This window comes from Heliangelus exortis, chromosome 22 (assembly GCF_036169615.1).
Source record: "Heliangelus exortis chromosome 22, bHelExo1.hap1, whole genome shotgun sequence".
Lineage (NCBI taxonomy): Eukaryota > Metazoa > Chordata > Aves > Apodiformes > Trochilidae > Heliangelus > Heliangelus exortis.
In genome coordinates, this window is record NC_092443.1 from 366,804 (window position 1) to 380,552 (window position 13,749).

Genomic DNA, 13,749 nt, shown 5'->3' on the forward strand with positions numbered 1-13,749 from the left:
AAAATCTGTTCAGCTTTTGATCTAAAAGACCTGGCAGTTAACTCTCAATGATCCTTGCTGCTCTCCAGCAGCCAGGCTCAACAGTCTCGATTGCCCATATAATAAATCATACATTATCTATGCTTGAATTTGGTTAAGGCTCTGGCTAATGATGCATGATATAGAAAAGGACTGAGCTGATGGAGCTTGAGCTGGGCTGCTCTGTAAAAAGGGGTTGAAGTGGAGAAAAAAAAATGCCAGGATGGATTTATATTTTTTTTCCATTAAAGCCCAACTTTTGATTTAGTGCATGGATAGGAGCAGATGCAGAGTCTCCCATGTCAAGTCAGGGAAACACAAAATGGAAAAAGGGCCTGAGGAGTATTGACTGCAAATAGACACCATGAGTGCCGCAGGAAAGCATTTGTACAAATGCCTGGGTGAGCTGGGAGCAGGCAGAGAGCAGAGATGTTCTGCTAAGCCCAGGAGAGCTCAGGCAGCGCCAGATGTGCAAGGCAGTGCACCCCAAGACAACCTCTCCTCCAAGGTTTCTCGCCTTTCTCTTTCGCTTAGCACCACCTAGAGGGATGAGCTGCAAACCCCAGGGATCAGCTCCGCCGGGCTGCTCGGGTCAGGGTGACTGACATCCGTCTGAAACCTGCTGGGCTGGGAGGAAGGAAAAAACACCCCACATCTCCAAGCCAGCTCCTCCATCAGCCACAAAGCACCACCAGCAGCTCCTCTAAGCCAAGGCCAAGCCACCTTTCCAGCAAACACACAAATCACCGCGACTTTGCAGATCACTCCGGACACCCCCCCAGGGATAAGTGCTCCTCCCGACCACCCCCAATTCCCGCACAGGAGGGGTACAGCAAGGACCTCCCCAGCTTCTCCTCCCTGCTCCAGATGCAAAGGTGTGGGGCTGGCACCTGCAGGGATTCCCCATGGCTCCCTGAGGCCCCCAGGTAAGAGCAGTGGGAAATTTCCCTAGGGAGCTCCAGGCTGTGCCTGGGTTGTTTCTGACCCCCCCAGACCAAGCTGTTGGGAGGCAGAAGGTCTCAAATCCAAGGAGCTTTCTGGTGTCTCTCACATTTTATTACAGTCATATTTCCACTCGTTCATCCTGACAAGTTCAGGATGTGCACTTACAGCCTTCTCTCTGCCCCATGGCTTCTTCACACTGTGGTGCTTGGAGAGCTCCTACTCCAGTGTTTTCCAGCCCCCTTTGGTCACCAGCACTTGTGTGTGTTGAGCACGGTGGTCTTGATGAACTGGCAGAGACAGGGGACATTGCTGTGCTCCAAGTGTCCCCCTGCCACAGCCCGAGGGAGCCGACCAGTGACCAGGAGCCGGACGTAGCATCCACTGAAGATCACCAGGAGCTGCTGGGCCATCACCTGGAACAAACACGAGAGGTGTCAGAGCAGAGCAGCTCCCTGCAGGAAGGGTGGATGATGTATTCAATACCATTTGCTCCCTCCTTCAAGGACTTGTCCTTGTCTGAAAGAACCAGGACAGGAGCCAATGGCATATGTAACTGTCCCAGATCCCCTTCTGGTCAGCAGTGCTGGCACGCTGTCCACACGGGGGAGTGACATGAAATGACCACTAAGTGGTGGGTGGCCAGGGAGCCAGGCTGCTTGGGAACCTGCCTTATCTCTCACCTCCTCCCAGTGCTGTAGCCTGTAGATGGCCAGAGAGATTCAATCCGTGCACGGACGTCACCTGCACTGAATTTGCTTAGTAACAGCCAGCAGAAAAGCATAAAATAAATCAAAATCATCCCTTTTGAAGCTTCTTGCTGAGCAGGAATGAGGACACATTTGTTGCTCAGCATGGCACAAGTCTTTGAAGGCATGCTCCATGCAAGGCACAAAGGCTGGGCATGGCCATGCCTCATCCTCAGCCTGGACAAAGGTGTTGGGTCACTCCATGGACCTTGGGAGAGGTGGTCTTCCAAATAGGAACCCCCAATCACAAGCAAGGAAAAGCCCCATCCATTAATTCCTCAAGGAATAAGCACTAACTGCCCAGTAAGCATTAACTGCACAGCAGTGTCAGGGCTGGAGAAGGTGTGTGAGGACCTCCAGGCTTCCATCTGCTCCTACTGGTGAAGATATCCCTATGACTGGGGGCTGCCAGGTTGAGTTTTGGAGTCAAGGTGACTGGGATGGTGATTTGGCACCTCTGTCCCTCAGGGAGGGTTATTCCTCAGTTACCTCTGGTGGACCCTCAGGAACAAGACGGAGCAGCTCCTTGCATGTCACGGGCTTTTTGTTGAGGTTCACTCCACTGGATAAGAGAGGGGACTCTTCCCGTGAGGCTTCCTCCTCCAAATCTGGGTCAGGCTGAACCACCACCTCCATAACCACACAGAGCTGGTCCAGGCTCTGCTGCAAGCCTGACTGGAAGAGAAAAAAATCTGGGGCTCCCTCTAAGGGCACAATTTTCTTCTGTGTGCTTTTTTACTCCTGGGATTTATCATCCCAAGGGTATAAAATAACATCAGCCAAAAGCACAGAATTTGGAGCCGATTGTCTTTGCCCCACAGCCATCTCTGGTGCCAGTGACTGCTCCCACCATGATGCTGACAGCCTGGTAAATAGAACCTTCTCTTTAAAAACTGGATGGGTTGCACCTGCCAACATGTGAGCTGGTGTGTTACTGTCCACCTCTCAAACTGCATCTATTGGTTTATCCAGGGACATGAGCAGCCTTGAGATTTCTGGGGGTCACACTCCCTCCCACTCCCCCCCCCCATGGCAGGGCCAGTTTGGGTGTGCATGGTTTGTGTCTTTACACCTCCACACAGAGGAAAACCTTCTCTGAAGGCCAAGAGGACAGCGTTTGGGTACAGTTAACCCAGCACAGTGTTTACTCATTCCTCAGGCTATCCTATTGATTTCAGGACAGCTCAAGGTGACAGCTATTTCAGGTTGTGACACATGCTTTCAGGTTCTGCCCTTGATTCTTGATGACTTTCCTTTCTCCAAGCTGTACAGTTAATTATCCAGTCACACACCTACCACAGGGCCTAAACAAATTCCTGATGGACTGGGCACTGACAGATGCAGTTGATTCCACTGCCAGTATGTCCAGCTCCCAGTTCGCAGCAGGGAATGCCCAGGAGGATACTCCAACACTCGGTTCTCCTTGCCCACCTCCATCTCACCAAAGCTGGGGAGCTGTGTCTGCTATCCCTTACCTCTCGTGTCCTCTGCAGGTCCATGATGTGGGCTGACAAGGACTGGAGGCAGAGCTGGGGGCTGAAGTGCACGAACCACAGCTGGGAGGAGTGGGGTTAAAGAAGGATCTTCCCATGTTTCTCCCTCTGCAGCCCTCTGCCTCCCCACAGATCATGGTCAGGACCTTGCAAGAAGCAGAGCAAAGGCAGCCAGTGCCCATGGGATGCTCAGGAAATGGTCAGAAATCAAACAGCACATTGCAGGGCTAATTTTAAGCCAAGAAAGTCCAAGACTCAAGCTAATAGAGAAAGACGGGTGGCAGGGAAGGAGGACATCACCCTGGTGGACAACCAGTCTTCCTTGCATACCTCCCCTAGCTGGGGGGTTTGGCAGCTGGGTGCCCATCTCTCATCTCAGTGAGAGATCTTTACATCTAAATAAACTTGGTGGGTCACATCAACTGAGCTGCCCTAAAGCTCTCCCTGCTTTCTGTCCTTCCTTTCCAGAGGTTCATTCCATTTCTGTTTTTCCAAAATTTACTGATTGTCTGCAGGACAGAGGCACCGTTTGCAGAGACTCTGCCAAAAGCACCGTGTTGGGGATGTCAGTCCTGTCAGCTCTGGAAGCAGCAGTTCCCCAGAAGGCAGCCCAAGGTCTGTCCTCGTCCATCTACTCCAGCTGCCACATCCAGGGGGTTCAGAAACAGCATAAAAGCTAGAGGATTAAAACATCTGACACTGGAGCAGACAGACAAGCATAAATCCATGGGTTATTTTTTGCTTTCGGGCAGTTCTGGGATATATAGGTGAAGGCTTGTTGGACTGGTCCTCAGTTACTGTGGTGTCAAAACCATGCTGGTCTGAAAAACATGTAATTCAGGTTCTCAGGTGTTTGCTCCTCACTCTGTATGACTTCACCTCACCAACCCTCCTGCAGGATTCCCTCCCTCCTTCTCTGGCCCTGTGTTTCAGTTTTGATTCCTTCTCCATCTGTATTTCATAACTCCCTATACCTATATAGTGTGAGGTCCACCAGCACATCTTGGAGACCACTTCTCTCACCTTCCTTTAACACTTTCACATTGTCTCTTCTTTCCCTTAAAATCTTTGTCTAGTCCATAAAAAGCATCTCTAAAAGGCAGCAAATGAGCCCAAACTCTGGTTTTCTCCATGCTGTTTTGTTGTTGTTGGTTTTTTTCCCTTGTCAGAGGCACATTGCTGTCACTCTGCTCAAAATAAGAATCATCAGTCATGTGATTATAATACACCACAAGGAATAATTGTCTGCCCAAAGGACTAATCCCACATTACTCTTTGAGACTCATTATTTCCAGTTCTTTTGGGCATATCTCAATCCCCAAGTTATGGAAGAATCAAAAAATACCCAACCCCTCATGCCATCCAGTAGGAGGAAAAAAAACCACAACAGATCCTAGAGAAATCCCACCCTCTGGAAATCCACAGGGATCATGACAGCACTCAATCCAACATCCTCCACAGCAGCAGCGACCCAGCAGGGATCCAAATGATTCCCTACAGAAGGATACTTGTAGGATGTAGTGTGGCCCATCCAGGACATCTGTAACTCCCAGAATTAAACTGTGCTTGATAAAGATTTCATTGGCAGCCGCCAGCCTGACATCTGTGTTCAGGTTTATCTGTTAATGAATGCAAGAGTAATTAACACACTTAACAGCAACAGGGGGTCCACTTTGGTGGGATGGTGTCCTGCTCCCTGTGTGCCTTCACACAAGCAGCTTCCTCTCACCTTCCTCTGGTGATGATCAATAACCAGGATCACAGCCACTGTGATGGCCACAGCAGCCAGGGTCACCAGCACGCTGGTCCCCCAGTAGCGTCCAAAGGACCACAGCTGGACTGTGGAGTAAATGTTTGTCCAGAGAGACACATAGAAAACCTGGAAAACTCAGAGAGATGGTGAGAGACACAAAGCTATGAAGGGAGAAAAGTCAAAGGAAGAATAAAACTCTACCCATCCCTTCTCCTAGGGTAACACCTGACCATAAATTAAGTCCCATGAGATTTTCAAAGGGTTAGAAAGGACAGTCAGTCTTTCCAATAATAAATAGAGGAAAGAAAGGATGAGGAGGCCTGAGTTAGCTCTAGTTTGTTATAAAAAATTGCCAGTCATCAAAGACAGAGGAATTATTAGTGGTGATTCATACCTAGGAAGGATTTCAACTGAGTTCTTCCATTTATATAAGAAATGTACTCACTGAGGCATATTGAGAACACTTCTTAAAGTCCCTGTACTTAGAAAGCTCCTGTGTCAAAGCTCTCAAAGTGGTGCAGAGCCTCCTCAATTACAATAACACTCAAATGCTGGACACTGACACTGGGCTCAAGGACTCTGCTAAGGACTGACAAACTTGACCTTTGCATAGAGACAGGCAAAGCTGAATTCATTTGGCCTCACTGAATTCATTTGGCTCCAGACAGCATTAGTTTGGAGAGGATGTTGCCTGGAAGCAAAAATGCCATGGACAGCACAGCATGTCAAAGCATCAGCTTAGAACTCATTTGCACTAAGCAGACACCAAACCCCAAAAAACCCTGAGCACCAGTTCCTAAAATGTTAGTGGAAGGAGGAGTAGATATGTCTCCTGGCCAGCCATAAAATAAATAGATGCAGTTAAAACAAAGGAGTCAGATTTTATCACACCCTCAGCACGCTGCAAGGTATCAGCCCCACAGGAGATGGCAATGGCTGGGGTCTCTGGAGGAGCTTCTTTCATCAGAAGATGACAAAGCAGGACTAGGCAATCACCTCAGCAGCCAGTGCTGAGGGACCTTTGGTCTAAATTAACATCAGGACCAGAATATCTACAGATGTAACCTACCAGCTCAGCATATGCGGACAACCTACTTTGGTGGGACTACCAGCAAGGAGCTAGAGAAGGTGCCTTTCCCTGTTCTACACAAATCCTGTGAACTGCAGGATAATGTGCCAAGCAGCATCTCCCCCCAGCCCAAACCTCTCTCCCTCACTCAGCACATAAACCCCAGGTGTAGGTCTTGATGTATTTCAGTAAGCACAGGTCAATGACAATCCTGCAGGAGACCCCAGTGTCCTCACCATGGCCATGGCTATCTGGAGCACCCTGGAGTTGTAGAACATGTATCGTCTCACTTCAGGTTTCAGGACAGCATCCTGGATTAACCTTCTCCACTGATCCTCTGCCACCTGCCCAGGGAGCAAACAGCAAAGTGAGGCCACCCTCCAAGTTTTGGGCTTCCAGCCCCATCACAATTACCCTGGGCAATCATGGTGGGGCTAGGCTGGTCCCAGAACACCTGCCCACAGAGTGCATCTCCAGTTTAGAGCCACTAAAATGCTCAGAGTGTTGGACACCTCCCTGTGAAGCCAGGCTAAAGAAGTTGGGATTGTTCAGCCTGGAGAAGAGAAGGCTCCCAGGTGAACTTACAGCAACCTTCCAGTATCTGAAGGGGCTACAAGAAATCTGGGGGAGGGCTTTTGACACGGGGGTGTAGGGAGAGGACAAGGGGAAATGGTTTAATATTTGAAGAGGGGAGATTTAGGTTGGACATTAAGAAGAAATTCTTTAATTTGAGGGTAGTGAGATGCTGGCACAGGTTGTCCGGAGAAGTTGTGGCTGCCCCATCCCTGGAATTATTGAAGACCAGGTTGGATGGGGCTTGGAGCAACCTGGGCTGGTGGGAGGTGTCCCTGACCATGCAGGGGAGTTGGAACTGGATGATCTTTAAAGTCCCTTCCAACCCAAACCATTCTGTGATTCTATGAGTCTCATCCATACAGCTGTGTACTTGTGTACTTGCATCATTTGCAGTGAGTTTCATCTCCCTGGAAAGTACAGGGGAAATCACAAGAGAAAATCACCTTTTCATGACTAAGGACAAGACAGATTGTCCCAGGGACGCTCTATCACCATCAGAGTGACTTCCAAGCAATTCACTCAAACCTGTATTGAAAGGGTTTCCTCCTGAAGGTTTAAGATCAGTACAGTTGACTTGCTACCATCAGGAACAGACTGAAGCTGACCTGAAACAAGTGATTCTCAAACAAGCAAACAAAAAAACCAAGCTGTCTGTGCTGTGGGTGCAAATGACGCTGATCCAGCCAGCATTGACTCCTGCAGGGCCCCAGGGGAGATAACACAAGAGGAGCTTACCTGAACCCCAAGGGACTTCAATTTCTCTGCACAAAGCTCCATGTCAAAGGAGGTGGCTGAGCAGTTGTTGTCCATGCTGAGCACCATGAGCACCTGGCCATTGAGGGGTTCTGAAAGAGCCCAAAGGAGTTATGAGCATGGCTATGGTATGGGTTTCCTCCCAACAGCTGAGGAGCATGTGGCAAAGGGGTAGCTGAGGAAGGCAAACTACCCTGATACGTTTTAAATGGATCCAGAATCCTCCCTTGAACATTTCTAAGAACATCAGAAGGAGCTTCAAAAGCAGTCTGATGTCCCTTGTAAGGGAACAACCTCCAGAAAGGGAGGAAGCCACCAAAGCATTCCAGCAGTGAGCAGTCAGGGACAAGTTGATGCTCTGATCTTCATCATTGTCACATCTTGCCTCACTGATCCCTAACTGAAAGGGCAATGGACAGAAGCTGCTGGGTGTTGCAAAGGCTACCTACCCCTGGGAGAGATCATCCAGCACCTCCCCACCCACTCCACAAAAAGCTTCAGCAATCAAAGCAAATCAAATCAAATCCAAGTTCTTTCCAATGATCACATGGCAGGGCTCCCTGGAGCATGAGCCCCATAGTCCTCCAGTGTCTACATCCCCACTCCAGCAGTGCTGCTGGGCAGTGTGGCTCTGCTCAAGGCTCTCTCTTTCACCACCAAACTGCTTGCTCACCTTTCACCCACTGCAGGGATCCTTCCTTTACCTCCCTCTTAGAGTAGAGGATGGAGGGGTACGACACGTTATTCTCAGTTTCACATTCTTGGCTTTTATGTGCCATGCTGAAGTTTCCTCTCCTCGCAGGACTGTCCATCAGACTGTCAGAAATCCACTGAGGAACACAGAGCCAGCCCCAGGGCAGCCAGGCTGCTCTCCTCCTTGGGGACCAGGTGGTGAAATCCTCACTTTCGCTGATGACTTCCTCAAAATCCTGCTTCCCACCACAAACAAGGAGGCATTTTTTTAGCCCTGAAGAGAGGAGGAAAAAAAGAAAATATCTGAAATCTTGCTGAGACAACAAATGCGTGACAGTAGAGACAACCTGGTTGGGTGTACTCTGCTCTTTGGACCCTGTTCCCTGTGGGCATTATCAGCAGGAAGGTGTCAGCCAGCCTCCACAGCAGCACTCACAGCCTCACTTTTCACTGCAATTAGCTTTTGGGTTGTTTTTTTTTTTCTTAATGGGTGGAAAATTTATCCTTATACATTCCACAAAATGATCCTGACAGCCTTAAATATCCATGGTTTGTGAACAGTCAAGGAACAGGCAGGATTCCTCCTTGGGAAGTCCCTGGGCTTCTCACTATTGCTTCCAGCAGGCACCTCCAGAAGAAAGTGGACCAGATGTAAACCCCACTCCCTGAAGGGCTGCACCCCCAGCACATAATCCCCCACCCCATTAAGGAAGCAGTGCAGAGAAGGAAGGAAAATGGATCCACTGGAGGCAGAGGCACCCAGGAGTCTCACAGCAGCAGGGAAGCCCTGGAGCCTCTGATCTATTCTCCCTTTTCCTCTCTGCCATGGGTGGTGCCAGCAGCAGGCACCGAGCCCACGGGTTTTCCACGTAAACTCTCCTGACATAGGTCTCCAACCTGCTGCTGTCAGGGCCTGTGGGTGGCTATTCAAGAGAATGCTTGGAAGACTCTGAAGTTTTCTTTTCAGTTCTCTTCCACTCCCACCACTCGGTTGCATCCCCATTGCCTCTCCAAATCTCCCCTTTGCTTTTGAACCTTTGGCTCATCTTTCCCACCAGGAGCTTGTTGCTGACTCCTGGTGTGAGGGTCCCTCACAGAGCTCATCCTCACTCCTTCCCATGAGGAATGCTTTATTTTTGGCTGATGGCTGTGGCTGCAGTTACCCCCTTTGCACAAAGCCAGAAGAGCTGCTGAGTGATGGACTGTCAGAAAGGAAACTGAGGCAAGAGAAACAACATGAAAAAAGCCTGCAGAGGGCTGGAAATTCACACTTAAGGGAACCAAGCCATGGGACACATTGCAGTAGAGGTGTGCAGTGTGTGTGCACAGGGATGGGAACAGAGGAGGAGCAGTTCTGCTGCACCTGACTCATGCCCAGGCCATTCCTTGTGGAACAGGAGCAGGCACATGTTACAGAGCATGGCTCCCAGCACACAAAGGTGGATTCAAACGGGGAATTTTCACACTGCTTTCCACTTTTGCCTTCAGTCCCTTCAGGTTAACTTGAAACAAAAGGGAAAGTGAAAAACAAGACGGAAAAGCCTGCACAGAACAGCAGCAAAGCACAGGGAAAAGCAGAGGAAACAAAAGAAAAACCTAATTAAAACCTACCCCCTGTGATTGCTGCTCTCACATTAAGTAGAGCCGAATCAAAGCTCTCTGACAGAGACATTGAGCCTTTTGAGTCCCAGAAGGGTAGTTCCCAGGTGATGATGAAGGGTGCAGCAGGGCCAGAGCAGCCCAGCCTTCCCCAGCCTGTCCAGGCACTACAGAAGGGAGAAAGCCTCCCCCAGCCAGGACCAGCTCCCTCGCAAAAGTAGCATTTCTTTAACATCTTCATTTGGATCTGTTGACTTTCACTGCAGCACAACTGCCTGGTTTTGGAGATGGGTCCCTCCAAACCTTCCTCTGCTTGCCCCCTGTGCTAATGCAAGGGGCATCATCTCACCCCCCACACTCCCCAGGATCTGCCTCCCTCTACATCTCTTCTTATTCTCTATGCAATACCAACCATTTCTCTGGTGACTTTCCTCCTCCAGGCTACAGCCCTTCTTTTCAAGAAACCTCTAAACCATTGCTAGACAGCAGAGAAACATTCAGCAGGTCCTTCTGCTCCATTTGCAGAGTAGCCAGCAGAGGCTTACCTGGTCCAACTCAGCTCAGATCAGCTCAGCTCCTTCCTCCTCCCTGTCCTTTATCTTCCATCATCCTGCTCAGCACTGCCCAGGCACCACGCTGTCCCACCACCAAGTAAGTGGTGAAGTCTCCAGCCCTGCAGTCCCAGCCTGTGCCAGGGAATGCCTCCCTCTTCCTGGCGTCTCCCAGGGACCAGGGGACAACCAGACACAGCTCACCCAAGGCAAGGATCCTGCTCCCCCACACTCCTCATTACCCTGAGCCACAAGCACCAACTTGCAAAATCTCCCTGGTGCATGTGACTTTTCTCCTCGGCTGGTTTCAGAACTGTGGTTTTAACCCTCTCCAGTTCCTCAAAAAGGGCTTCTTCCCCCACCCAAGGCACAGCTGTGGAAGGAGGTCCCACTGCAGGAGTTACCCTCACCTTTCAGGGTCCAGAGCTGGACCTGGACCTTGAAGACCACGAAGGGCTGAAGAGGGCACAGACAGAAGGCTCTCCTCCTCCTCCTCCTCCTCCCTGATCAGCCAGACAGGACTCCCAGAGTACAAATCCCAAAATTGGGTCAGATTAGTTGCCATGGATACAGAAGTGAAAGCCAAGCATTGACATAGGGTTGGAGAACTCAGAAGAGGTGAATGAAGATCTGAAGGCTGAGAACAGGTCACTGCACATCCAACAAAAGGTCCTGGAGAAACAGGGATAACACACAGGTGTGGACAGTAATTGTACTCAAAACAGAAGGCTGTGCTGATCGGGAGAGCGGGTGTGAGGTTCCTCTCCAGCTGCTGTACTCCTAAAGAAAACCAAATTAGTAGGCTCAGTGTCAGGCAGACTCCAGAACAGCTTCACACGCTGGAGAAGTCATTTATTCCTCTCAGAAAACACTGAGACACCACAGAAGAGAAAACTCATTCGCCTGGGTATGGTGGTTTCAAAGGTCACCAAAAGCTGGAGGATCCCTCAGAGGCCAGGAGCAGGGGGAAACAAATATCTGAGCGACTGTTTGTCTTAGGGAATGAAAAAAAAAAACGAAACAAACCACCAAGCTAAAACAGCAGTACTGCAGAGCCTGTGTACACTTCCTGAAGAAAGTCTGTTCTTCTCCTGGATGGCTCTGTGCAGCCCTGCTTGTTCCAGACATTGCTGAGCAATGGGTTCACTGCACCCTGTGGCTGCGTGAGGAACAGAACTGACTCCTAAACCACTTAGCCACATGGGATCTGGTTACACTGGGAGCTGGCAGCTCACAGTGACATCGTCCAGATATTGAGAAAAATCAGATAAGTGTTCTTGCTGTTGTCTCTAGCTCAAAGTCCAGCTCAAATCCCCACCCAAGATACGGCCATGCTTTAGTTTCTTTTGCAATTGCACCTCATCAAAAGCTTTGGCTTCCTTTTCTCCTCTTCCCTCCCACACAAGGATCCAGACAGAGGGAGAACAGACAAGCAAAGTGCTTCGAAAGAGCTCACTGCAAAGAAACACCTGAGGCAAAACCCTGTGGGGGCAATAAACTTGAAAGCAACACAGATAATTACTTGCAGCACGGAGCTGTGCACCTCTTGTTTAGCAAGATGTGCATGTATGGGCTGATCTTGGCATCAGCTCTTCATCCTATCAGCACAAGCAGAAAAATCCTGCTCATCTGGGAGGGGTGCTGGGAAAATAAGAAAAAAAAAAAAAAAAAACAGCAAAAACCTCCAGCAAATTCCAAGTTTAAAGCAACCCCTGATTTGCTGCTCAGAAGCAGCAAAAGAAGGCCACACATCTTACATTTTTAGAAACTTTTAGAGTGACAGGATTTCCCTCTGAAGGTTTCCAAAGCATCTGTTGCACATCTAAGGACCAAGGAGGAAGCTCCACAGATGCTTAAGCCAGCCTAAATGGAAGGTAAAGGTTTCCAGCTATTTTTCCAAGATCATTTTCCACCCAATCACCTCCCTGAATTTGCAGCTCTGGCCCAAAGGAGGTGATGGATCTGCAGCTTGGGTTGTGGGGACTTGAGGTCTCCTAACATGACTTCAGAGGCAATAAAACCACATGGTCAGAAACCTTTGTCAGGTTTTCGGTTCATCTTATTTGAGGCATAGTTTTGATGCTTTTGTTAGGCAGGTGGGATCCTGACAGGTATCTTCTCAATCCAAGCAGGTCTGCTGTAGCCCCACAAAACTGTCTATAAAATATTCAGTGATTAATATATTTCAATAAACAACATGTTTTAGATTCTAGCCAGAAAATAAACTGCTATTTGTACTTGCAGAAGTGCCTTGCTGTCTGGGCTTCTGAAATGCAAAGATGTGCCTGTAACATTGCTATCCAACCTATTAATGTCCTTGCCAAAATTTGGGTAAAATTTGGGTAGAAATTTAACCCCATTAGAAATTTAACTTCTTAAAGCCAGCAGGGAGAACTGTAATTAACAGCAAATCCAAAGTCAAACAGTAAACTCAAAAGAAATATGCAGAGAGGCAAAGGCTCCCAAGAAACAGAACTATTTGACTGTGAACCAGAAAGAGGACACTGGCAGGACCCCAACACAGACTGAAGGTGCTTCTGTACTGCAGAACCCAGGTGACACCCTCTGGAACTGGCCCCATTTAAAAAGAAAGGTCTTCCAAAAGACATGAAATAAAAATTAAGGAAATGAAGGAAAAGGCAGACTTCTTTCCAGGAAGCACCATGTCAGATGTACCTTCAGCTTGTGCTGCCTGGCAGGGGGGATGAGGATTTGTTTGATACAAATCAGAGTTAAGGCAGCTTGAGAGTTTCTTTTGAGCTGTATTCACTGGGATCTATGAGGAAGCAAGCCCTGACTTAACCCAAACCCACAGCAAAACTCCTTGTGAAGTCTCCTTCTCTCACTTCACTTGCTCTCTGACTTGTCCTTGACTCTCCTAATGAAGCAATGAGCTCCCAGCTGGAGCCTTCTCAACAAGGGACACTTTCTGCTGAGACTTCACCCTTCCTTCCAGCACTATGAAACCAGCTGCCAGGGCCAGTTACTGGGAGACAAAACCCAACCACACAAACCCAGGACATGGGGACAGTAGGACTCTGGTGGTGGTGATGCTGGAGCCTCTGCAGCCAACAGCTCTGTAGTCCTTCAACCTGCCTGGTAAAAAGCAGGTAAAAATAAAATCTTCCCTATTTCAGATTGGGCTGATTCCTATCCTCATCTGGTGCATCTGGTGAAAAAAATAAACAACCTCCAGCTTATTTCAAAACTTCTCCATTCCATGATGGAGACTCTAGAATAAATAATCCTTTACTTCCCTATCACCATCATCAGCAGCATTTGCAAACCTCCTGGGCCCTTCAGTTTGTTTCCATCTCTTTCAAAGCTCAGCATCTGAACAGGACATAAGAGCCCTCTCCACATCCACCAGAGTAACAACTCTTTCTCACCTCCATCTGACACTCGTACCAGGTGTCAAGTGTACCAAGTCCAAAACACTTGTACCAAGATGCTGTAGCATGAGGACTTCATTTCAAAACTAAAACAGTTCCTGAGCCTGGGGGAGCTTACCCTCATTTCACAATTTCTGCAGCGCTGGCTCTTGGCTGCTTGG

At 48.9% G+C, this 13,749-nt stretch overlaps 1 protein-coding gene across 1 annotated transcript; it reads right to left on the reverse strand.

Moving 5' to 3' along the window:
• Positions 1-1,052: 1,052 nt before the first annotated feature.
• Positions 1,053-8,408, reverse strand: TMEM268 (transmembrane protein 268). The gene is made up of 8 exons (XM_071766268.1): positions 8,027-8,408; positions 7,336-7,445; positions 6,261-6,368; positions 4,932-5,081; positions 4,711-4,821; positions 3,185-3,265; positions 2,199-2,384; positions 1,053-1,376 (listed from the first exon to the last, which is right to left on the reverse strand). The coding sequence occupies exons 1-8, from the start codon at positions 8,163-8,165 to the stop codon at positions 1,209-1,211; spliced, it is 1,053 nt and encodes a 350-aa protein (XP_071622369.1). The 5' UTR covers positions 8,166-8,408; the 3' UTR covers positions 1,053-1,208.
• Between the last annotated feature and the right edge of the window lie 5,341 nt (positions 8,409-13,749).